The 27,167-nt window shown below is 42.1% G+C and overlaps 1 protein-coding gene across 8 annotated transcripts in view; it reads left to right on the plus strand.

Annotated features, from left to right (window-relative positions):
* Positions 1–26,527, plus strand: part of ep400 (E1A binding protein p400) — a 150,956-nt gene extending 124,429 nt beyond the window's left edge. For 6 of the 8 annotated variants that reach the window (XM_043715350.1, XM_043715351.1, XM_043715353.1 and 3 more), the window contains 9 exons: positions 2,939–3,149; positions 8,411–8,559; positions 9,847–9,960; positions 14,820–15,015; positions 19,550–19,704; positions 21,065–21,217; positions 21,868–21,945; positions 22,469–22,546; positions 25,149–26,527. In XM_043715350.1, the coding sequence (XP_043571285.1) occupies positions 2,939–3,149; positions 8,411–8,559; positions 9,847–9,960; positions 14,820–15,015; positions 19,550–19,704; positions 21,065–21,217; positions 21,868–21,945; positions 22,469–22,546; positions 25,149–25,415 (1,401 nt within the window). In that variant the 3' untranslated portion in view covers positions 25,416–26,527. The remainder of the gene's footprint in view (positions 1–2,938; positions 3,150–8,410; positions 8,560–9,846; positions 9,961–14,819; positions 15,016–19,549; positions 19,705–21,064; positions 21,218–21,867; positions 21,946–22,468; positions 22,547–25,148) is intronic. The other 2 variants (XM_043715352.1, XM_043715355.1) reach the window with 2 other exon arrangements.
* The last annotated feature ends 640 nt before the right edge of the window (positions 26,528–27,167 follow it).

The following is a 27,167-nucleotide window of genomic DNA, read 5'->3' on the forward strand; positions in this document are numbered from 1 at the left end:
GGGCAGTCAGGTTTGTGGATTTTGTGCAGGAGGTAGAAACGGGCGGTGCGGGGTTGTAGGACGATGAGGTTGGAGGCGGTGGATGGGAGATCCCCTGAGGAGAAGAGGTTATGGACGGTCTGGGAGATGATGGTTTGGTGGTGGGAGGTGGGGTCATGGTTAAGGGGGCAGTAGGAGGAGGTGTCTGCGAGTTGGCGTTTAGCTTCAGCGGTGTAAAGATCGGTGCGCCAAACTACCACCGCACCTCTCTTGTCTGCTGGTTTGATAGTGAGGTTGGGGTTGGAACGGAGGGAGTGGAGGGCTGCACGTTCCGAGGGTGGGAGGTTGGAGTGGGTGAGAGGAGTGGAGAGGTTGAGGCGGTTAATGTCGCGGCGGCAGTTGGCTATGAAGAGATCGAGGGCAGGTAAGAGGCCAGCAAGGGGTGTCCAGGTGGATGGGGTGTGTTGGAGGCGGGAGAAGGGATCGTCAGAGGGTGGGCGAGAATCCTGGTTGAAGAAGTAGGCACGGAGGCGAAGGCAGCGGAAGAATTGTTCGATGTCTTGCCGCGTGTTGAACTCGTTAGAGACAGGCGAGAGCTGCTCTGGCTTGGAGAGACTGAGATGATGCTCTTAATGACCTGTGGGTCCGTGTGGAAGAAGGAGTTCCCTGGTTGCCCTCTGATCCTCTGTTATGGCAGACTTCAGACACCGTTTGAGGGGCTTTGCAATGCCAGTAGACTTTCTGTCACTCCAACAATGATGACTGAATGAGATAGTAAGTGTCTTGATTGCCTGCCTGCATTTGGTTAAGGCTGGAAATGTGTTGCTGGAAAAGCACAGCAGGTCAGGCAGCATCCAGGGAACAGGAGAATCGACGTTTCGGGCATAAGCCCTTCTTCAGGAATGAGGAAAGTTTGTCCAGCAGGCTAAGATAAAAGGTAGGGAGGAGGGACTTGGGGGAGGGGCGTCGGAAATGTGATAGGTGGAAAGAGGTCAAGGTGAGGGTGATAGGTCAGACTGGGGTGGGGGCGGAGAGGTCGGGAAGAAGATTGCAGGTTAGGAAGGCGGTGCTGAATTCGATGGATTTGACTGAGACAGGGTGGGGGGGGGGGGGGGGGGGGAAATGAGGAAACTGGTGAAATCCGAGTTCATCCCTTTGTTGATTTCACTAATAGGAATGAAAACTACGGGAATGGTCCAGCAGGTCAGGCAGAATGTGTGGAAAAAACAGGTGATAACCTGAAACATAACACTTTCCACAGAGTTTCCAGATGTACTCAGTCCTTTCAGCGGTTTTTGTTCTTATTTCAGATTTCTAGTATTTTGTTTTTGCTAATTCCAGAGACAATGCACATTTGGGAGATTTACAAGAATGGGGAGCCACATCAGGGAGACCTCGTGAAAGTTTTTTATATTTTGCTGCCAATCCCACCCATGCTCCTTCCAAGGGACCAAGAAATGTCCACAGTATTTCCTGAGATTTTTTTACTTTACCTTCTCCCTGTTCAAGTACAAGATGTATCCTCTAGTTATCTGTTGTCTGGGCATAGTGGACCATCTCATTATATATTGTTGCTTTTTAAAATCTTGACGTGTACAGTTAACTCACTCCTCCCTCCAAGAAGAACAGGCTACTTTATGTAATCACTCCATTAGAACCTAATCTGTACATCTGTCCTTTTTAATTACTGCAAGACCCTGTTTTGTACTTCAGTGATCAGAATTATATGCATATGATTTAAAGTCTGCCTCTACCTTTTACTTATAAAAAGGCAGGATTATCTCATTGTTTCAGGTCAATATTTCAGTACACCCTAACACCTCACTTGCTTTACCAGCTACAACTAAACTTTGTCGTAAGTGGTTTCAATTCTTTCAATCAGGACTCTCTGATCTCGTTAGTTCTGATTGCCCATTTTTCTTTTTCCATTTATGTACTTATCTATTCCTCGACACTCAGGTTGTCCTCATGTGATACAACTTGCATTTTCTCGCCATTTAAATTTCATCTGCCACCTGTCTGTGATTCCCCATGCAGGTTCTGATCCTCCTGTAGCTAATGCTGCTCATCTTTGGATGACCAATTTCATTGGCTTCGCATATCACGTCTTTCAGTGCAGTGCAAGAGACACATGATGAGGACTGAGAATGTGAATATGGGCTTGACACAACAATGGTGTTACCTGTTACAATAATAATTCCCCCCTCCAAACCTATATTCAGCTGCATGAGATGCCATAAAAGCTGGTATTGCAGTTTAATAAGCCACAAGGTTAGGCCACACTTAATCTATTGCATTCAGTTCTGGTCACCACATTACAGGCTGGATATGGAGGCTTTTTGAGAGGGTGCGGAAGAGTTTGCCAGGATGCCACCTAGCTTAGAGATTATGAGGAGAGGCTAGAAAAACATTGGGTTGTTTTCTCTGGATGTGCAGAGGCTGAGGGGAGGCTTGATAGAAGTCTATAACATCATGAGATGCACAGACAGGGTTGATGGTCAGAATCTTTTTCCCCAGAGTTGAAATGTCTAATATTGGGGGGGCGTGCATTTAAGACGAGAGGGGAAAAGTTCAAAGGAGATGTGAGGGGAAAGTTTTCTACTCCGAGTGGTAGGAGTTTGGAATGCACCATTCCCAGGGTGCTGGCAGAGATAGATACAATAGGGGCGTTTAAGGGACTTTTGGTTAAGCACATGAATATGTAAGGAATGGAGGGATATGGACCAAGGGCAGGCAGAAGGGATTAGATTAATTTGGCGTCATGTTCAGCACAACATCATGGGCCGAAGGGCCCATTTCTGTATTGTAGTGTTCTATATTCTAGATCAGCTACCTATTAGACGCCACTCCTGCATTTTCTTTCCTTTAAAGCCAACAAATGAAAAATTTGAGCAGTTTAATCCAGTGTGAGCAAAGAAGGGACAGTATATTGTGTTAATATCTCTTATCTGTCTTCCAGTCTGCAGGGGGTACAACAGCTCAGGTCGTACATGCTCAGCAGCGAACCGTGGCCACATCTGCTGCTACCACAGAGGTTGTAGCAATAGCAACCAACCAGGGTGTCCGAGCTGCAATGGCCCCAGTGACAGCCACAGCAGCAGCAGTGGTGACTACCAACCTGACTCCGGTGCAGTCCCAGACAAGACCATTGGTCACGCAAGTCACCCCAGGTTGGACAATTATTGCCTTTTGTCATGCCACAAATTGACAATTGCATCATTGAGTAATTTAATGACTTCTACATAGATCAGAATTTATTTTGCACATATGCCTGCTCATTTCTTTCAGTGCCTTTCTCTGTAATTACCTGTGATAACTCTTAATGCACGATGCATCTTTTAACATGCACTTATCTTAAGCACCACTCACTGCCTTCTTACAGAAAACCAGTTTCTAATCCATACTGCTAAATCACCTTTAATCCCATGTCTCCACATTTTCTCCAAAAACCTACCATGTGGAACCTTTATCAAAGGCTTAACTGAACTGCCCTACCCTTATCCACATGCTTGGTCACCTTCTCTAAAAACAAAGTGAGGTTTGTAAGACATGACCTGCCCTTGACGAATCCATGTTGACTACTTCCAATCAAATTGCTGCTTGCTAGATGGTTATAAATTCGAACTCTCATAATCCTTTCCAAAACTGTTCCTACGACAGACATAAGGCTCTCTGGTCTATAATTACCTGGGTCATCTCTACTGCCCTCCTTGAACAAGGGCATGATATTTGCAATCCTTTATCCTCTGTCAACAATGACGACTCAAAGATCAAGGCCAAAGACTCCGCCATCTCCTCCCTAGCATTGCAGAGAATTATTGAAAAAATCCCATCCAGCCCAGGGGACTTATCTACTTTCATACTTCTAGAATTGATAACACCTCCTCCTTACTAACCTCAATCCTTTCAAGTTTAATAGCCTATATCTCAGTCTTATCCTCTACAATATTCTCCTTTTCCTGAGTAAAACCAGATGAGAAATATTCGTTTAGCACCTCTCCAATCTCCACAGGGTCCACACACAACTTCCCACTTCTGTCTTTGACAGGCCCTATTCCTACCTTAGTCATCCTTTTATTCCTCACATACCTATGGAAAGCTTTAGGGTTCTCCTTTATTCTACCTGGTAAAGACAGCTTATGTCCCCTCGTTGCTCTTCTTAACTCTCTCTTTAAATTCTTCCTAGCGAATCTGTAACTCCATTGCCTCATCTGAACCATCTTGCCTCAACGTCACATGAGCTGCCTCCTTCCGCTTAACAAGAGTTGCAATTTCTTTAGTAAGCTACAATTCACTTAGCTTATCACTTCCTACCTGCCTGACAGGGACATACCTATCAAAGACATGCAATATGTCTCCTTAAACCAGCTCCACATTTCAATTGTCCTTATCCCCTGCATTTTGCTACCCCATTCTATGCCTCCTAAGCCTTGCCTAATCGCATTATAATTATCCTTCCCCATCTATACCTCTTGTCCTGTGGCATGTACCTATCCCTTTCCATCGCGAAACTAAACATAACCGAATCATGGTCACTCTCTCCAAAGTGCTCACCTACCACTCAATCAAACAGCTGGCCTGGTTCATTACTAAGCACCAGATTCCAGCGTGGCCTCCCCTCTTGTCGGCTCTTTGACATACTGTGTCAGGAAACCTTCCTGCACACATTGGACAAAAACTGATCCATCCAACATACTAGAATTATAGCATTTCCAGCCAATGTTGGGAAAGTTAAAGTTTCCCATAATGACCACCGTGTTCCTTTCACTCCTACCCAGAATAGATTTGTCAGTCCTCTCCTCCGCATCCCTGGGACTTTGCGTAGGCCTATATTAAAAAAAAACTCCAAGCAGTGTGACCTCTCCTCTTCTGTTTCTAACCTCAGTAGATGAGTCCTCGTCAAAAGTTCTTTCAGCCACAGTTCTTGACTAACAAAGCCACACCTCCCCCGATCTTAATGAAAGATCTAAACCCCGGACCTTGCAACACCCATTCCTGACCCTGCTCTACCCATGTCTCCAAAATGGCTACAACATCAACATCCCAGGTACCTATCCATGCTGCAAGCTCACCTACCTTATTCCAGATACTCCTGGCCTTGAAGGAGACACACTTCAAACCAGTTTGCTGTCTGCCAGCACATTCCTGTGACCATGAAATCCTGTCCATATCCTCCGTACTCTCATCCTCCTGTGTGCTGGAACTACAACACAGGTTCCCACCCCCCTGCTGAATGCAAATCCTTGATGATCTTATATGTCTCAATTAAGTCATCTGTCAACCGCTTCTCTCTAATGAAAACAGCCTCAAGTCCCTCAGCCTTTCCTCATAAGACCCTCCCTCCATACCAGGCAACATCCTAGTAAATCTCCTCTGACCCCTTTCCAAAGCTTCCACATCCTTCCTATAATGCGGTGACCAGAACTGTACACAGTACTCCAAGTGCAGCCGCACCAGAATTTTGTACAGCTGCAGCATGACCTTGTGGCTCTGAAACTCAGTTCTTCTACCAATTAAGGTAACACGCCATATGCCTCCTTAACAACCATATCAACCTGCATGGCAACTTTCAGGGATCTATGTACATGGGCACCGAGATCTCTCTGCTCTTCTACATTACCAGGAATCTTACCATTAGCCCAGTTACTCCTTCCAAAGTGTATCATCTCTCTCTTTTCCACATTAAACTCCATTTGCCACCTCTCAGCCCAACTCTGCAGCTTATCTGTGTCCCTCTGTAACCTGCAACATCCTTCAGCACTACCACAACTCCATCGACTTTAGTGTGGAGTTTGCACATTCTCCCCGTGTCTGCGTGGGTTTCCTCCGGGTGCTCCGGTTTCCTCCCACAATCCAAAAATGTGCAGGTTAGGTGAATTGGCCATGCTAAATTGCCCATAGTGTTAGGTGAAGGGGTAAATGTAGGGGAATGGGTCTGGGTGGGTTGCGCTTTGGCGAGCCGTGTGGACTTGTTGGCCCGAAGGGCCTGTTTCCACACTGTAAATAATCTAATCTAATCTAATCCATCCTTCTACGCCCTCATGTAGATAAATTATGAAAATGACAAAAACCAGTGGCCCCAAAACAGATCCTTGCGGTACACCACTGGTAACTGAACTCCAGGATGAACATTTCCAATCAACCACTAGCCTCGGTCTACTTTCAGCTAGCCAATTTCTGATTCTAACCGCCAAATCACCCTCAATCCCATGCTTCCGTATTTTGTGCAATAGCCTACCGTGGAGAACCTTATCAAATACCTCACTGAGATCCATATACACCACATCAACTGCTTTACCCTCAACTACCTGTTTGGTCAAAGAACTCCTAACGTTTGTGAGGCACGACCTACCCTTCACAAAACCATGTTGACTATCCCTAATTAACTTATTCCTCTCTTGATGATTATAAATCTCATCCTTTATAATCTTTTCCACACTTTATCCACAACCGAAGGCTCACTGGTCTGTAATTACCAGGGTTGTCTCTACTCCCCTTCTTGTACCAGGGGACAGCATTTGCATTCCTCCAGTCTTCTGGCACTATTCCTGTAGACAATGATGACATAAAGATAAAAGCCAAGGACTCTGCAATCTCCTCCCTGGCTTCCAAGAGAATCCTAGGATAAATCCCATCCGGCCCAGGGGGCTTATCTATTTCCACACTTTTCAGAATTGCTAACACCACCTCCTTGTGAACCTCATTCCTGTCTAATCTAGTAGTCTGTATCTCAGTATTCCCCTCAACAACATTGTCTTTTTCCAGTGTGAATACTGACGAAAAATATTAATTTAGCACTTCCCCTATCTCCTCAGACTCCACGCATAACTTCCCACTACTATCCTTGATTGGCCTTAATCTTTCTTTAGTCATTCTTTTATTCTTGATATACCTATAGAAAGCTTCAGGGTTTTCCTTGATCCTACTTGCCAACAATTTCTCATGTCCCCTCCTGCTCTTCTTAGCTCTCTCTTTAGGTTTTTCCTGGCTAACTTGTAACTCTGAAGCACCCTAACCTAGCCTTCACATCTCATCCTAACATAAGCCTCCTCCTTTCTCTTGACAAGAGATTCAACTTCTTTAGTAAACCATGGCTCCCTCACTCGAAAACTTCCTCCCTGCCTGACAGGTACATACTTATTAAGGATTCGCAGTAGCTGTTCTTTGAATAAGCTCCACATTTCAATTGTGCCCATTCCCTGCAGTTTTTCCTCATCTTATGAATTCTAAATCTTGTCTAATGGCATCATAATTGCCTTTCCCCCAGCAATAACTCTTGTCCTGCGTTATATACCTATCCCTTTCCACCGCCAAAGTAAACATAACCGAATTGTGGTCACGATCACCAAAGTGCTCACCGACCACCTAACACCTGGTCGGGTTCATTACCCAGGACCAAATCCAATGCGGTCTTGCCCCTTGTTGGCTTGTCTACATATGTGTCAGGAAACCATCCCGCACACATTGGACAAAACTGACCCATCTAAAGTACTCGAACTACAGTATTTGGAAAGTTAAAGTACCCCAAAAATAACCCTGTTACTCTCAACCCTATCCAGAATCACCTTTGTTATCCTTTCCTCTGCATCTCTGGAAATATTTGGAGGCCTACAGAAAACTCCCAACAGGGTGACCTCTCTTTTCCTGTTTCTCACCTCAGCCCATACTAACTCAGTAGACGAGTCTTCAGATGCCTTTTCTGCTACTGTAATACTGTCCTTGACTAACAATGCCACACCTCCCCCTCTTTTATCATCTTCTCTGTTCTTACTGAAACATCTAAATCCTGGAACCTGCAACAACCATTCCTGTCCCTGTTTTATCCATGTCTCCGAAATGGCCTCAACATGGAAGTCCCAGGCATGTAACCAGAATGCAGCCATCGCGTTATTGAAGAAATATCTGTGGGATACTCAGGAGGGTTGGTCAGGTTGCAGAGGCTGCGCTGGATGTCTTGCGTCTTCACAGGCTATGCCCAAACTGTATTTCAAAACAATATCAAATATCTCTGACAGCCATAAATGCAGACACATGGCTTCCAGTAAATCTAAGCAATTAGCTAAAGACATGTCCTTTCTTTGACATTTTCAAACCAAAACCTATTCCTTATTTGAATGCAACCAGAAATTCAGGGGCCCAATTCCCCCTCCACTCAAAACATTTTAATCATCTTCCTAAGTCATTTCAACTCAATGACTCTAGGCATAATTGTTAGAAGATATTATTTTCCTAAGAAAGTGGAATAAATATAGTGCAGATGATTGCAGTGCAAGTTAAAGCTTGGTTTAATATGGGAACTGACACTTGTAAACATCATTTGACTTTATACATTTCATCCTGGCCTTAATGGTATCTTAATGACAGTGAGTACAACTCTTGCTAACAGTCTTCACCATGAGCCTGCCTTGATAGTTTACATTTATAACCTCAGCTACGGGCATTCAGCTGACCACCGGAAAACCTATCTCCCAGGCACAAATCCAGCTCTTCAGGCAACCCCAGACAGCTCCAGTACAGGTTCAACAAATCCAGCCACAGTCTCAAACTTCAGCCCAGCTGAAGACAGTCCAGAAACTGCCGGTAAGTCTGAGCTTTCAGTTACTGTCTGAAACACAAAAAGATATGTATATGTTTTAACTACATAAACAAAAGTATATTGCAGTTGCGCCTTCAATTTTTAAATCACTTGTTCATGGGGAGTGGGTGGCTCCAGCTAGGCCAGGATATATTGTTGCTCCCTCATTGCTCAGAGAGCAATTCAGAGTCAACTACATTGCTATGTGCCTGGAGTCACATGTAGGCCAGACCAGGTAAGGATGGCAGATTTTTCTTTCCTGAAGTGTATCACTGAAGTGTATCAATTTTACGGCAATTGACAATGGTTACATTGTTGCCTTTAGGGTAGCTTTTTTTATTACAGATTTTGTGAATTCAAATTTCGTCATCTGCCGTGGTGGGCTTCAACACATGTCTGCAGAACATTAAGTTGGGGTTCTGATGGTCAGTCCAGTGACATTACCACAATGCCACCACCTTCCCTCAGCTTTTGGAAGTGTCAGTGAAAATAAATCTTTGGGTTCCTTCTTTCATCAAAACATTTAATGTTATGTTCAATTTTCATTTTTGTCTACTTCCAATCCCAATACATCTTGACCTTGACAGATGCTATTGCTGTTTAAACCCCTATAAGCATTCAGTGCAGTCATCACAAAGATGTATTTTCATGGAGACTCCTAAGCTGTGTACATGGATTAGTGTAGAAAATGGACTTGCAGATGAGCACCTTATGTAAACTGATGCCTTCTAGTCCTTAATTCCCCAACCCTGGGAAAAAGACTGAGTGCATGCACCCTATCCATGCCCCATGATCTTATACACTTCTATAAGGTCCGGCCTCAGTCTCCTAAAGAATAGAGTCCTAGTTAGTCCAACCTCTCCTTATAACTCAGACCCTTGAGTCCTGGCAATGTCCTTGTAAATTTCTTCTGCATTCTTTCCAGTTTAATAGTATCCTTCCTATAGCAAGGTGACCAAAACTGAACACCACTACATGTGCGGCCTCACCAATGTCCTGTACAACTGCAACATAAATTCCCAACTTCTATACTCAGTGCCCTGACTGATGAAGGCCAGTGTGCCAAAAGCCATCTTCACTGCCATGTCCACCTGTGACTCCACTTTGAGAGAACCGTGCACCAGAACTCCAAGGTCCCTCTGTCCCGCGACATTTCTTCAGGCCCCACCTTAAGGCTTGTTGGGAACTTGAGTTCTTCATTATTCAGTCAGATGTGATTATTGTAAAGTGATGTGCTGTTGACTGTCATTATGTAAATTGATAGAATTCAATAAAGTCTTTTTCCTCATTAGGATCAGTTAATAAAATTGAAACAGAAACAGCAGCAGCAACAGCAGCTGGCTCAGGTGACACAAAGGAACACTGTCCTCGGTGGTACTGTGACTGGTCTCCCAGTTGCCCGCATAGTAAGTTGTACTTATATTACAAATACCGCAACTGTTATGTGATTATACAATTGTAGTTCATTGCTCACACAAACCATTACAGTGTGTATAGAGTCATCGAAATGTACAGCACAGACCCTTCGGTCCAACTTGTCCATGCTGACCAGATATCCTAACATAATCTAGTTCCATTTGCCAGCACTTGGCCCATATCACTCTAAACCCTTCCTATTCATATACCCATCCAGATGCCTTTTAAACGATGTAATTGTACCAGCCTCCCCCACTTCCTGTGGCAGCTCATTCCATACATGCACCACCCTCTATGTGAACATGTTGCCCCTTAGGTCCCTTTTATATCTTTTCCCCCCTCAACCTCTCACCATAAACTTATGTTCTGGACAGTCTAGTTCTGGACTCCCCCACCCCTGGGAAAGACCTTGTCTATTTATCCTCTCTATGCCCCTCATGATTTGGAGTCACCCCTCAGCGTCCAATGCTCCAGGGAAAATAGCCTATCTATTCAGCCTCTTCCTATAGCTCAAATCCTCCAAACCTGGCAACACCTTTTTAAATTTTTTTTGAGAAGATTCTTGTCAAAATCTTCCCAAAACTCCCTGTATTCCGTGAGATCTAACCTTGCTGACCAGTCTCCCATGAGGAACCTTGTCGAACACCTTACTGACGTTCATATAAATCACGTCTATTGCTCTGCCCTCATCAATCCTCTTTGTTACTTCTTCAAAAAACTCAATCAGGTTCATGAGACATGATTTCCCACGCACGAAGCCTTGCTGACTATCCTTAATCAGTCTTTGCCTTTCCAAATGCACATCAATCCTGTCCCTCAGGATTCCCTCCAACAACTTGCCCACCACCGCCGTCAGGCTCATTGTTCTATAGTTTTCGGGCTTTTTCCTTACCAGCTCTCTTAAACAGTGGCACCACATTAGCCAACCTCCAGTCTTCTCGCACCTCACCTGTGGCTGTCGATGATACAGATATCTCAGCAAGGGGCACAACATTCACTTCCCTAGCTTCCCACCGAGTCCTAGGATACACCTGATCAGGTCCTGGGGATTTATCCACTTTTATGTGTTTCAAGACATCTCCGAACATTATGCATCCTTCCTGATAAGTCTGTTTCATCGGTAACAGAAAATGGCTTTGTATGTTTTTGTGTAATTATGCATTTAAAGAACAGTATCATAAAATAGCATCAGGTCAGTATTCAGGCTGAGAAGTTAACTAAGCAGAGAAAAAGGATAAAAATATGAGACAAAAGTGGAAAGTCAGCAAATGTTGTTCTCTTACCTAGAATTTTGTTTCTTCACAGTTGAAGGATTTTTCCTGTAAGTAAGGGCCTCGATATTACTAATGTAGAGTACTTGGGTGTTCCTAACCCCTTCACAGCTAAAATGGAAACACGTGCATTTGTCGCGGGGTGGGGATCAGATAGAGTAAACCTGCTGCTTCACCTTCAGACCTTCTGTTGTGAAACTTTAATTATCCCTTCCCTGCCACTAAGGTTTTGACGTAAACAATTAGAAATTTTATTAGGAAAGATTCATTGTAGCTATCCAACTTTCTTTTCTATTTCCAAAATCTATGCATTCCAAAATCCCAGAATCTTTAATTCGAGTTTTCATGTCGGCTCTAAATGTTAGCTTGCTTTCTCTCCCTAGGTACTGCCTGACCTGCTATGATCTCTAGCACTTGTTTTCAGTACAGCTTCCAGCATCTGCAGTAATTTGCTCTGACAAATCCACATATCCACTTTACCACTTTTTCTCCATGATTCTTGATTCCCCTAATTTTGACCTTCGGTATACACAAGGACTTGCTCCAACAGCTATGTGTGAGAAGGAGTTCCAAAGGCACTCCCCTTTCATAGAGAAGAAATTCCTCCTCAGTCTTAAATTGGCACCCCTCTATACTGAGACTATGCTCTTTGATCCATGATGGGAAACATCCTCTCAGCATTTACCCTGTCAAGCTCGCTAAGAATCTGGTATGTTTCAGTGAGACCACCTCACATTCTTCTGTGTCACAGCTACCTGATGAAGGAGCAGCACTCCAAAAGCTAGTGTTTCTAAATAAACCTGTTGGACGATAACCTAGTGTTGTGTGATTTTTAACTTTGTCCACCCCAGTCCAACATGGGCTCCTCCACATCTTCTAAACTTCAGAGATTGGAGTCCCAATTTATTTGACCTTTGCTCATATGACAATCCCCCCATACTGGGGCTCATCCTACTGAACCTGTGACAAAAATTACATAATTCACAATATTAAGTCTACTTATTTATTTATAAATTTGAGTTTTGTGTCAGTACACTTCTAGGCATCAGTCTCTCTTACTGTATATACTTGAGTAATAGTCGATCCCATGTAAAAGTTGACCTATTTTTGGCCAAAGAATCCTGGAATTTTCTATGTATCTTGTGTAAAAGTCGACTCTAGATCTTCACAGGTTACAGAACAACATTTAAGAGTGGAGATAATATGATGAGGAAATTCCTTTCTTTTGTGCTGTTATGTGATTTGATGTACAATTTCACACCAATTTGGTGCGAAAGACTCAGGTGACAACCAACTTTGTGGAATATAGTTATATACCTAATTGAGGTTTTGAAATTTCTTCTTCATTTTTGTAAAAATGCCCTCCAGAAAAAACAACAAATGTACAGCAGTGATTAAACTTGCAAGTTACTGAAGTTGCAGAGGAAACAAATAACTGTGTCGTAGCAAGAGAATTTTGTGTATCAGAGAAACTTGTGAGAGACTGGAGAAAGATATCAACTCAATTTCAGACTATGCCAAAATGAAAGTGTGCCAACAGAGGTAAACCTAGCAAGTGGCCACAATTGGAGAAAGGTGTTGCTGAGTGGATACTTGAAAATCGTCAAAATGGAATATGTGTTAGTCGTGAAGCCATCTGAATCCATGCAAGACGCAAATCAAAGAAGAATGGAATTTTGGATTTTATGGCGAGTGTTGAATGGTGCACGAGATTCATGAACAGGCATGGCTTAGCACTTCAGCAGAGAACTCAGACTGCACAAAAGCTGCCTGCTGGACTAGAAGATAAGATATTACAGTTTCACCAGTTTGTCAACAGAAATCAGCAGAAGGAAGCTTACAAGTTCGCATCCATTGGAAACATGGGCAAAACCCCTATTAGCCTCAACATGCCAGAGAATCAAACTGTGAACCAAAAAGAGGACAAAAACACAGTACTGGTGAGAACCATTGGCCATGAGAAAAGTAGGTTTACTTTAGTTTTTTGTATGGCTGATGGCGCTAAGTTAAAACCCATGGCTGTTTTTAAGAGAAGGAAAAATTTCAAAAAGAAATTGTCATCCATATGCATCCAGAAGGCTAGGTGGATGAAGAAAATGGATGAAGGAAGTTTGGAATTGGTGGACTACACAAGGAAAAGAGCTTGCTGGTCTGGGATCAGTTTAGATCACATCTAGTGAAGAATGTTGTTATTGATAACATCTGATCATATAACACTGACATAGCTGTAATTCCCAGCAGACTTGAGTGTTTTGCAACCAACAGATGTTGGTATTGATCAGCCATTTAAGGACATGATGAGAATGAAGTGGAATAACTGGATGTGTGATGGGAAAAAAACATATATGAAAGGAGACATTGTACAAGCTCCATCACTGCCCCTGATCTGTGAATGGATCATTGTTTCATGGAAAGAAATAAGAGTTGATACTATTTTCAAATCATTCAAGGAATGTGGAATATTGAATGCATTGGACAGTACAGAGGCAATTATCAATAGGATGACAGATGAAGAAGAAGCGGATGATGTGCTACCTCTAACTACAGGTAGCGAGGATAAGGAGGATCCATACAGTGATATCGTTCATCCTGATGATTATGAAGCTTTATGTGCTGAAGATGTTGAACAGTGTGATTTTGCACTTTTGAACGTTTGACATGTTTAATTTAAGATGTAACGTACCAGTAATTGTCATTTAAAGCTGTATTATATTTCTATATGATACAGCTTTAAATGTTTAACATGTTTAATTTAAGATGTAACATGTTCTAGTAATTGTCATTTAAAGCCTTATTATATTTCTATTTCAGTATTTGTATGTATAAATAAAAACCTGCTACCTGTAATTCATTTTTGTTTCTGTTGTCTTTATCCAGTAACTACCATAATTGGTTGTGGGTTTTTTTTCATTTACAGATCAATTGGGCTTCTGCTAATGATATGGTGTGAATTTTGAGGGTTATGAATTTCAGCCCCTCAAAAGTAGTCGACCCCATAAATTTAACATTAAAAGTAGTCTAAAAAATTCAGCTATTACTGGAGTATATACGGTATTTGTTAAACTTCACTTAACTTCAATGTATTTAAATAGCATTCTCTTTTCCTTTAATGTTCTGTACAATGCCAGTCATAGTTTCCTGTTTAAGCCAGTAAATTAAGCCTCAGATCAGTGCACAGTTTTTCAGGTAGGAAGAACTTTTTTAAAAAAACTTTTTTTTTAGTGATAAAAGTTTATAGTAAAGAATAAATGGAAGCAAAGAGAAATCAATTGACATTTCATGTTTATAAAGGGTTGACTATTTATCCAAGATTTAACAGATAAATATTACTGTATTTTTTACACTTGTGTTCATTTCAGCATCACATGTAAGCTTAAAATCCTTAAATGCTACCACTGACAAACTTGTTTTATATGAGTTTGCAGGGTTCATGTTACATCGTAGCTGTACTGGAATTCTACACCTTGTGTTTCATGTAATATTTTCTTGTCTCTTGACCGTCTGTGTCATTGAAAACTATGAGGCTTCTTTTTTTGAGAATTTTCCAAAACATATAATTTTTATTTTGTTTTCTTCAGGCCAGAGTTTCGACATCACAGCTACAAGCTCAGGGACAGATTCAGACACAGCCAGTTCAGACTGCCCAGGTTACGCTCACAAAGCCACCAGTTGTGTCTGTCCCTACTGCAGTAGTCTCCTCTGGTGTAACAACGCTTCCTGTTACTGTTGCTGGAATTAGTGTGGCTATCAGTCAGCCTCAGAAAGGATCAGCAGGTAATTGAAAAAAGCAAATTCTTGTGAATTGTCAACTTGTTTGAAAGATAATAGAATTCAGTTGTTTGAGTGACAGAACTGTAGAACTGAGATAAGTTCCTTTCATTAAAAGAGGGTTTGGTGAACATACCTATATGTTAGAGCATAAGACATAGGAGTAGAAATTAAGCCATTCAGCCCAATGAGTCTGCTCCGCCATTCAATCATGGCTGATAAGTTTCTCAACCCCATTTTTCAGCTTTCTCCCTGTAACCCTTGATACTCAACAACCCTAACTATCTCCGTCTTAAATATACTCAATGACCTGGCCTCCACAGCCTCCCTTCTGTGGTAATGAATTCTATAGATTCACCACTGTCTAGCTGAAGATGTTTCTCCTTATCTCTGTTATAAAAGGTCTTCCCTTTATTCTAAGACTATGTCCTCGGGTCCTGGTCTCTCCTACCAATGGAAACATCTTCCCAACATCTACTCTGTCTAGACAATTCGGTATTCTGTGTATTTCAATCAGATTTCCTCTCATCCTTCTAAACTCCATAGAGTATAGACCCAAGTCCTCACATGTTCCTCATATGTTAAGCTTTTCATTCCTGGGACTATTCTCGTGAACCTCCTCTGAATACTCACCAGAGCCGGTACATCCTTCCTGAGACATGGGGCCCAAAACTGCACACAATACTCTGACATTGGCCTGACTAGAGCCTGAGAAGTACATCTCTGCTTTTATATTCAAGTCCTCTCAAAATAAATGCCATCATTGCATTTGCCTTCCTAACTACTGACTCAATCTGCAAGTTTACCTTGAGAGAAGCCTTGACTAGAACTCCCAAATCTCTTTGCACTTCAGACTTATGAACTTTCTCCCCATTTAGAGTCCATGCCTCTATTCTTCGTACCAAGGTTCATGACCTCACGCTTTCCCCACTTGTACCCCATCTGCCACTTCTTTGCCCACTCTGCTAACCTGTCCAAATCCTTCTACAGGCTCCCCGCCACCTTAATGCTACCTGTCCCTCTACCTACCTTTGTATTGTCTGTAAACATAGCTAAAGTGCCCTCAGTTTCTTTGTTTAGATCGTTAATTTTTTTTATTCATTTGCGGGACTTGGCCAGCATTGATAGCCCATCCCGATTTGCCCTTGTGATGGTGGTGATGAGCTGCCTTCTTGAATTGCTGCAGCCCACTTGCTGTGGGTTGACCCACAATGCTGGTAGGGAGGGAATTCCAGAATTTTGACCCAACGACTGTGAAGGAATGGCAGTAGTGTATAAAGTGAAAAGTTGTGGTCCCAACACTGAGCCTTGCAGAAGACCACTTGTCACCAGCTGACAACCTGAGAAGTAACCTTTTATCCCCATTCTCTGCTTTCTGCCTGACAGCCAAGCTTCAATCCATACTGCCTCTAACACCATCGGCCCTTATCTTACTCAGTAGTCTCTTGTGCGGCACCTTTTCAAAGGCCTTCTTGAAGTCCAGGAAGATAACATCCATTGGTTCTCCTTGGTCTAACTTGCTTATTGCTTAGTATCATAGAGATGTACAGCATGGAAACAGATCCTTCGGTCCAATCCGTCCATGCCGACCAGATATCCCAACCCAATCTAGTCCCACCCGCCAGCACCCGGCCCATATCCCTCCAAACCATTCCTTTTCATATACCTATCCAAATGCCTCTTAAATGTTGCAGTTGTACCAGCCTCCACCACTTCCTCTGGCAGCTCATTCCATACACTTACCACCCTCTGTGTGAAAACGTTGCCCCTTAGGTCTCTTGTATATCTTTCCCCTCTCACCCTAAACCTATGTCCTCTAGTTCTGGACTCCCCAACCCCAGGGAAAAGACTTTGTCTATTTATCCTATCCATGCCCCTCATAATTTTGTAAACCTCTATAAGGTCACCCCTCAGCTTCCGACGCTCGAGGGACAACAGCCCCAGCCTGTTCAGCTTCTCCCTATAGCTCAAATCCTCCAACCCTGGCAACATCCTTGTAAATCTTTTCTGAACCCTTTCCAGTTTCACAACATCTTTCTGATAGGAAGGAGACCAGAATTGCACGCAATATTCCAACAGTGGCCTAACTAATGTCCTGTACAGCCGCAACATGACCTCCCAACTTCTGTACTCAATACTCTGACCGATAAAGGAAAGCATACTATACGTTGCCTTCACTATCCTATCTACCTGCGACTCCACTTTCAATGAGCTATGAACCTGCACTCCAAGGTCTCTTTGTTTAGCAACTCAAAGAATTCTAGCTGATTCTTTCGGCATGACCTCCTCATGATGAAACCCTGCCGACTTTGCCCTATTTTACCATACACTTGAGTATTCAGAAATCTCATCCTTCAGAATTGATTCCAGGATCTTACCCACGATGGGGTGCAGAGGCAGTTAATTAGGTTGATTCTGGAGTTGAGGGGGTTGGTTTCTGAGGAGAGGCTGAGTACATTGGGATTATATTCATTGGAATTTAGAAGAGTGAGGGGGGAATCGATAAAATAGAAATAGATAGGATGTTTCCACTGGTGGGTGAAACTAAGACTAGAGGACGTGGCCTCAAGGTTTAGAGGAAGCAGGTTTAGAACTGAACTGAGAAGGAACTTCTTCACCCAGAGGGTTGTTAATCAGTGGAATTCCTTGCCGAGGGAAGTAATTGACGCTACTTCAGTAATTGCTTTTAAAGCAAAGGTAGATACTTTTTTGAAAATAAAGAAATTTAGGTATATGATGAAAATGCGGGTAAGTGGAGCTGAGTCCACGAAAAGATTAGCCATGATCTTATTGAGTGGCTGAACAAGCTCGAGGGGCCAGACTGCCTATTCCTGCTCCTAGTTCTTATGATAGCTCTACCTGACAGCTGGCCCAGTCTTGATGAGCTGAATAGCCCCTTGTTAATGCACTTGATGATTTTATACCAACACCACAAATTGGGAATGAGTAAACGATTTTGCTTACATGGGATTTAAAAGGGTTTGTTGACTATGGAGAGATATGTCCAGTACCGAAGTGCACATTCCCCAAATCTGAGAGATGCTTGCAGGGGAAGCAATGTAGTTTTAACCTCCTATTTCATGAGAGGCTCATGTGTTCTCTAAAGGGAATCATTCAGCACGAACACATGAAGTGTAAATTATCAAAATTTTTCTTAAGGAGACAATTTTGAGTCTACGAGATTTGGTTACAAGCCCCATAGCAGCATACAATGTATCTGATTGTGGGAGTATTCTGCTCCTGCAATGCTTTCTTTTAATGCCCTTTCAGTAATGCCCAGCTCCAACTTTCCAAGTAACACACTTCTGTCTTCCCTCTCTTTTGCTGCCAAACTTGGAATCTGTTGCACTTCAATGGTCATATTGAGCCCTTTGCAGTTGCAGTGATCCCTGCCACTGCAACGCAACCATCATATCCCTTTTACCCCCCCCGCCCCCCTTCCCCAAAATCCACGATGCTCTTCTGGAACTCAAACCTCAATTCATGTTTTCAAACACTCGCTCCTCATTTTCTTTCCTCACCCTGTAATGACGCTACTTGCTTAATCCTGCATTAATGAAGGGTGATTGTAGTCATAGAGTCACAGAAATGTATAGCATGGAAACAGACCCTTTGGTGCAACTTGTCCATGCTGACCTAATATCTGAACCTAAATCTAGTCCCATTTTCCAGCACTTGGCCCATATCCCTCTAAATGCTTCATACTCATTTACTCATCCAGATGCCTTTTAAATGTTGGAATTGTACCAGCCTCTGCCACTTCCTCTGGCAGCTCATTCCATACATGCACCACCACCTTCTGTTTGAAACGTTGCCCCTTAGGTCCATTTTAAATTTTTCCCCTCTCACCCTAAACTTATGCCCTCTAGTTCTGGATCTACACACACACACCAAAAAATGGAAAAGACCCTTCGGCCCAACAAGTCCACACCGACCCGCCGAAGCGTAACCCACCCAGACCCATTCCCCTACATTTACCCCTTCACCCTAACACTACGGGCAATTTAGCACGACCAATTCACCTGACCTGCACATTTTTGGACTGTGGGAGGAAACCGGAGCACCCGGAGGAAACCCACGCAGACACGGGGAGAATGTGCAAACTCCACACAGACAGTCGCCTGAGGCGGGAATTGAACCTGGGTCTCTGGCGCTGTGAGGCAGCAGTGCTAACCACTGTGCCACCGTGCTGCCCAATCCTATCTACCTGTGACTCCAATTTAAAGAAACCTAGGAACCCCAATTCCCCCAACATGTGCATCTCTTTCTCTAGCCCTATACCCAGACATCTGATATCCCTCCTCATTTGCAAGTATCTCCAAATTCTTAACCCTCCTAATTTGTTACGTGAGCTGAGCACTAATTTTTAGATTTGCACATGTAATGTGCGTCTTACCCTTTTAAAAAGTGACACAAAGATTTTGATGAAAATGAATAAACTTCAATTGTATTCAATTGCTATGTGAAATAATGCCTTGTTATAGTGTTGTTTTAGATTTGTAAATGTTCCCTGATCCTAACCATGATCTTGACTCTGCAGGAGGGCAAACGGTTGTGAAGACTGCCATACCACAGCACTTCTCACAAATGCAAGTACAGCAGCTTCTGAAACTCAAACAGCAGAAAGCAGGTCAGGCCCAGGTGACACAGGGTCAAGCAGCTGTGCAGGCTGCAGCAATCACTGCACAACAGAAGGTACACGTCCTACCCTTTAATACCTTCAGTATATTGTTGAGGGTTGATGGGGAGAGGAAGGATAAAAACTCTCTGGCTATTGATTATGTAATTTATTCTTGCTTCTCCCAAATCCTGCCTGGTAAATAATTCACTGAATCCTCACCATCAACAATTTATGGCTTTGAATTTTTTTTTGGTATATATGTCTGAGATGAGAGGAGACTTGCAACTTTTGAAATGTGTTTGGCAGAGAATGGACAGAATCAGCTTGATGGACAGAAACAAATGAGCGGGTTAAATCAAGAGTAGGAGCAAGTTCAGAAATCAAACCTGTTGCTAAGTACAGTTATAAAAAGAGAGGAAAAAAATCAAATATAGACAGTGGAAACCAAGACCTGACACTTTTACCCTGGTAACAAGTGAAGGCCAAATTGAGAGTGAAAACAGAAAATAAAGGAGGAAAATTGAATGGGTGAATGATGGAGGCTTAATAAAACCTGGAAGTGATGTCTGGTGGCTATGACATACTCAGACAGCAGCGGGATGCTGTTGGCTTCTAGCTGACAATGTGTACCTTTGAATTGGCTACCAGGTTTTAGCCCCGGTCTTTGCTGAGAGATAGCTGATATAAACCGGGAAGGAAAGGGTCATCCAGGGCTCCAGCCCCTGGTGACTACTTGCCAGTTCCTGAGAAGATGCTCGGTACACCTGGGCCAGCACGCAGACATGGTGTTCCAGCCTAGCATGTTGTATCTTGCTTTCAAGGTCAACGTATATGGTAATGCACTTAAAGCTGTTGGAGCGGGGAGGGGTGTGATGTCCAGCCACTCATGGGATTAGTGCCTTTTGATGAAGAGGGAACTAAAATCAGTGAAGATAAGAAACATTTGGCTTACGTTAAAACATCAGCAAAACTACTGCAGTTGTTGGAATCTGAAAAGAAAACGCAAAATACTCAGCAGGTCTGTCAGAATCTGTGGAGAGAGAAACACGGTTAAGATTTCAGATTGATTCTGTTTCAGGTTCCTTTTGTTTCTCTCACTTCACAAATGCTGCCTGACCGAAGTTTGCTATGTTTTCTGTTTTTATTTTGCTTTGCACAGCTGTGGGTGGAGATGAGAAAATTTGAGTGGGAGTAGGGGGTGTGGGTGGGGGTGGGGGTGGGGGGGGTGCGGGGTGGTGAGGTGATCATTACGAGTTTCCTGTATCATTTTTGGGTGATGGGTGGGAGCTGAATTTCAGAAAGCCTAGACCTATGTCACCTTTAGCATTGACATTTTAAAAGCCAAAGCAGCCTTATTCTGCACCAGTGTATTTAGGGTGCACAAGTTGGGTAAAAGCAGCGCTATGCTAATTTGCAATTTGCATTCCATTTCAGATAACTCAGCAGGTCACTGTTCAATCACAACAGCAACAGCAACAGAAAGTCACTTATACCACCGCCCAGCTCCAATCAGGAATGAAGCCACAGTTCTTGAGTGCTCAGACTCAAAAGCCTACAGGAACGCAACAGATGCAGGCACAGATTCAGGTAAATAATGCAAGCTTTGCAGTGTAACACAGGTTATGCTACTAAACCATAATCTAGAAGGTACAAGTTCAAATCCCAAGGAAGCAGTTTGAGAATTTAAATTCAGGATGTTGAGTCAAAATGACAATGAAGCTGCTGGATTGTTGTAAAATAAAAATAAGTCCAACAGGTTCACTAGTCTCCTTCAGGTAAGACGATTTGCCATCCTTCTCCAATCTGAGCCTATATACATCTCCAGTGTTGCACCAACTAACTGAAGTGGCCGAGCAAATCATTCAAACTGCTACAGTCCAAGGTAAAGGCTCATCCTAAGGACCCTAGAGATTGGAAGAGATATCCATTTTGCTGGCAGTGCTGTGCTGGGGAGGGTTATATCTCTGTTGTTCTTCCATCTTTACAAGATACGTTTGGTTCATAACCAACAAGTAAGTAACTGAATTGAAAATGTATGTAACCTGTGTCTGATGTTTCAGTTAATAACTCAGCATCTTGCTGCTAATTTTATTTTGTTATGACTTTCCGCTGTATTACAAAACTAAATCAATAGACATGAGCTACTTATTCTTGTATTATGAATGGAGGCCAATAGTCGTAATTTACTGCCCTGAAGCTGATCCTTTTTGGTGAAAACATGAATATTATCTTAACAGGATTCTTCATCCTCAGCTGATACCTCGAGTGTGTTCGTCGCACGGTTGTTTAATAAACAAAGTGGCTTTAATAGATTAGTAAGTTGAAAATCATTATTCATTTACTCTAAAGTTTGGGAACTTTAGCCAGTCCCTTCAGTCGGCAGGTGACTGGAAGAGTGGCTGTGTCTTATAATGAGAATTTGTACTTCTCCCTGTTCTTCACATATGCAAGCGTGCATCAAACCTGATGAAGTTGATGCCATTTAATGCCACAGAACTCTTTAACATTATATCACATTGGTACAAAGTGGTTTTGTTCTTTGCTGTTCAAGACTCATGGTATATTTCTCGCACTGCTTCTTTCCAGAGCCAGGTTATGCTCTTATTTTACGTAACAAAGCTATATTCTGTCCCAGCACTACCATTTGCTCTTTGTCACTGGCCCCTCAGAATCACAAATATAATTTGTTAACATTGCCCTATTTTCTTTTTACAATTTTATACTCCTCTATTAACTCCAAGAATGCAGAAGAAATGATGCTTTAACATGCCTGAAATCTTGCATGCTTGGAAACCTTGAAGGATGAAAAAATTAAAATAAACTGCTGTTGTTCAATAGGTTGCAAAACTTCCACAAATGGTTCAACAGCAAGCAACCGTGGGGAGTATCCAGCAGATGGTATCGACAGCCCAGCAGGTACTCTTCACCTCCTCATACCTGTCTACATTCTCTGCACAGATGAAGCTATCGGACTTTGCACATGTTCTGCCAGCTGCTACTTTCCATGATGTAAAAGAAGAAATCTAACTTTTGTTACCTCCATTATTTTCCTTTTACCTCTACGCTTTGCACTTAATGGTTCTGCTAATCTTCTATGTGCCTCTCTTTCCACTCTTCTGGTACCTGTAACTTGCAATCTCTGTTTTGAGATGAGTTGATGAAGGAAATCCCAAGACCAGGAGAAACATCCATGTTTGATCCTAGATTATAGAATCTCTCAGTGAGGAAGAAGGTCCTTCAGCCCATCGTGTCTATACTGGATTTTTGAAAGGGCTATCCAATCGGTCCCTCCTTCGGGTTCTTTTAAATTTCGTTTTCAATCATTTGTAAATTGCTTTTTGAAAGTTATTGTCGAATTTACTTTCACAACTTCCAAACGGTGCATTCCAGATGAAAGCCACTTGCTGCAAAAGGAATTCCTCATATTTCCTTATAGTTCCTTTGCCAATTATCTTACATCTGTGTCCAGTGGTTGCTGATCTTTCTGCTACTGGAAACAGTTTCTCTTTGTTTACTTGAATGAAATCCTTTATGATTTTGAAAACTTCTTAGCGGTCCTCTTAATTTTATCTGTTTTAAAGAAAGCAACCCAAGACATTCCTCCCGTGTACGTGAAGTCTCTCACCCTGATACTATTCTAGTAAACCTCTTCTGCAACTGGTCCTAACAGCTTTAAGTCTTTTGAAAAGTATGCTGCCCTCAATTAGTCACTTTATTCCTGCTAGGATTTGCCTGGTTTTTGCTTTGTCCACTTCTAGATCTAACCAGCTGTATAGGACTAAAAGTAGTAACCTATGTCCCCTCACTCTGGTTTGCTACCCCAGTGGGAGGTTAGTGAACAACATTGCTTAGGATAGACTGAATTTCAGATTTATGTAGAATTACAGGAATCTATGGTACAAGAACAGGCAATACAGCCCAGCATTTATGCTCCACGCAAGCCTCCTCTATCTCCTCTTCATCTCATCCTAACAGCAATTCCTATTTCTTCCTCCCTTATCTCACTTTCCCCTTTAAATATATATTCATCTGAACTGCTGCTTCTCTGGATAAAGATGTTTCTCTAAAATTCCTTGCTTGATTCATTGGTAACTATTTTAGTTTTACGCTTTTGGATATCCTCAAGTGGAGTTCTCTTCTTTCAAACCCTGTCATGATTTTAAAGACCTTTTATCAGGTAACTCTTAACCTTCTCTTACCTAGAGCAAGCAGCCCAGCCTGTTCAACCATTCCTGAAATATATAGCATCTCAGTTCGAACACCTTCCTTGCAAATCTATTTTACACCTTCTCCAGTGTCTCTATCTTTTTTATTATGCTGAGACCAGAATTGTTCGCTGTACCCACGTTGGATCTAATCCTGGGTCTATTGGGAGATTACCAATAATTGTTGGAATTTTCAATTTTAATCTTGACCACCGGCTTCTCTGTGGAGGTTGAGAGCTGTGACCAGTTGATTGTCTGTTCATTTGCTACTCTACAGATGAAATAATCAACATTAGCATTTCAAAACTATCTAGATTAAATTGTCAACCTAGATGAACAACAACGGAAAAGCCGAAGTTGGAAATCTGAATTAAAAATTGAAAATGCTTAAATATTTAGAAGTCATGCAGCGTCTGTGTAGACAGAAAAGGTTGATGTTTTAGATCTATGCTTAGTCAGTGAACAGTTGGGCTAGTTATACAGCACCAATTAGTGCATTTAGCAGTTGTAATTTAGTACTCCAGTTTTGGTGAATCAGTCTGAATAGAATGTTAAACCGATTTGCAAATTCTTGAATTTACATGGTATTTACATCACAGAGATAGGCCATTTCACCCAGCAGGTCCATACTGTATCTATTTTCTGTACAAATCTGTTGTACAGTATTACTTCAAGTCTGTTGAAATTAGTTTGCATTTGTTCCAATCAGTTAGTTGACCTGTAAGCTTCCTGATTTAATCTAAACTATAATAATGTTCAGGCTTCCATATTATGGCCATTTGCCTCCTTTGGTATCTCAAGTAAAAAAGTAGATGAGATTGGGAGACCCAATAAGTCAGAAGGTCACGTTCAGCCCCATTCTATGCTAACATTTTAGAGCAGTACTGTACCAGTAGAGTTCTGGACTGTCAGAGGTGCTGCCTTGTAATTGAAATGTGAAAGAAGCTGTTTGTGTTTAGTATCATGGCCAGTATGCATTTACGAGATGTGTCATGATGTGATGATGATTGCATTAGCACCTTGTACCTACTTGGCTGAACAGAAGAGACTGCAGTGGACAACTTGAAGAATAGGGAAGTTTGCCTGGTGTCTCTGCCAAATACACCCTTCACTCAAAATAGGATATCTGGTTATTTATTGCATTGCTGTTCATGTGAATGTGCCCTTGAGTTAGGTGAGTATTCGCCCACGTTACAGTAGTGGTACTTCATTGATGTAAGGTGCTTTGAAGCATTCCAAGAATGTGAAATGTGCTAAATAAATGGAAATGTGTACCTGATCGCAATCTGCCTCTTTCTATTCCTCCCTGTCAGGTCCAGACGCAGCCACAGACAATGACATTGTCGCAGGCAGCTACAGGCCAGCAAGTGCAGGTGATTCCTGCAGCTGCTACTGCTCAGGTTGTACAGCAGCAACTTATTCAGCAGCAAGTTGTGACAGCGTCTCCTCAGATCCAGCCTCCGACCCCACAGAGCCCAGCTCAGCCAGCAGCAACTCCTGACGCCCAAGGCCAACAAGCCAAGGTGCAAGCACGAACTGCCCCTACCGTGAGACTGAAAGCCCCAACAAAACCAAACTGAGCTTGTTAAATGGAATGAGAAACCCACCACGTAAAGAATGTGCTTACAGCATTAGCTGGACTGTGCTCAGAACAAATTGTCGTAAAGTTTGTTTTCACTCCACTGTGTAATAGCCAATGTATAGAAAAACGTTGACATGCATAAACTTCACATCATTTAATATTGAATCTTGGTGTTAATGTAACATGTTGATGCAACTGTAAATCTTTTTAAAAGATCAATAACTCTAAGGTTTAACCTTAGTCATCTTTGTACATACTATTTTTTTCGGTACATTTTTAATGTGCCCCTGTATTTGTTAAATTCAGAAAGTGGATGTTATAGGCATGTGTTCAGTATTTGTAAATCCATAATGTAGTTGCTGAATGTTAAGTACTTAACTGTAGTTTTTTTCATTACGTAAAAGTTGGAAAGAAGCCAACAGCAATGAACTTCAGAATAAGTTGTATTTGACATTCCTTATCTAGAGAAAGACATGAATGTTTATTAACAAATTTTTGATACAAGGTTTTTGTATTTTTGTTACATTCTTTTCATTGCGCATCCATGGTTCAGGATTTGTTTTAAAGTGATAATGTTTTATTTTTATTCTGTATGTATATGCACATTAAAAATGCAATCTATGCTACAAAGGTATTTCCTGTAGTTTTTAGTGTACATGTTGTACAGTATTTGTTATGGTTTTGCATAGCATCGTGTTATAACATCTTTAACCCTGTCCTTGAAAAATGATTAAAAATCCAATTGTGATCGGCACAAAGAAATGATTGAGTAGAATTGTATATAAGTATTTTTGTTGGTCACTCAGTCATGTTGCCTTTAATCTTTCATTTGTTGAGCCAGATGTAGATTTTTTTTTAAGCAGCCGTGGTATTTTTTGTTATGTATGGTAAATTTGGTAAAGGATGATGGATAGAGTTTCAGTGACAGCCCAGGATAACTGAGACCAAAGAGTGAGTGAGTTTTAAGTTTTCAACAAACATGACAGGACTGTTGATTTCCAATGACATTGTGTGAAATTACTGTTACACTGTCAAAATATACCAGATTGTTAGTTGTATTCATAAACCACTGCTACCACATTGTAATAAATTAACACATTTGTAAATGCACTACAGTTGTTCTTGAGAATTTATTTAAAGAGATTTTTCTCTTTTTTTTAGCTGTTATGTCATGGGCTTTATATATCCTAGTTTGGAGATTTCTTAAATCAACATTTAATGAAATACAACAGGCAAAACCAGAAATTGCTGGAGTAACTGGTATGGCAGCATCTGTGTAGAGAAAAACTGAGTTAACAGTTTGAATCTGATGTGACTTCTTCAGAACATTCTGAAGAACGGTCACTAGAGTCCAAAGATGTGCAGGTCAGGTGAATTGGCCATGCTAAATTGGCCCATTGTGTTAGGTGCATTAGTTGTTGTGGTTCTGTTCGCCGAGCTGGAAGTTTTTGTTGCAAACGTTTCGTCCCCTGGCTAGGCGATATCATCAGTGCTTGGGAGCCTCCTGCGAAGCGCTTCTTTGATGTTTCCTCCGGTGTTTATAGTGGTCTGTCCCTGCTGCTTCCGGTTGTCAGTTTCAGCTGTCCGCTGTAGTGGTTGGTATATTGGGTCCAGGTCGATGTGTTTGTTGATGGAGTTTGTGGATGAATGCCATGCCTCGAGGAATTCCCTGGCTGTTCTCTGTCTGGCTTGCCCTATAATGGTAGTGTTGTCCCAGTCGAATTCATGTTGCTTGTTGCCTGCGTGTGTG

The sequence above is a fragment of the Chiloscyllium plagiosum genome, chromosome 25 (assembly GCF_004010195.1).
Source record: "Chiloscyllium plagiosum isolate BGI_BamShark_2017 chromosome 25, ASM401019v2, whole genome shotgun sequence".
Lineage (NCBI taxonomy): Eukaryota > Metazoa > Chordata > Chondrichthyes > Orectolobiformes > Hemiscylliidae > Chiloscyllium > Chiloscyllium plagiosum.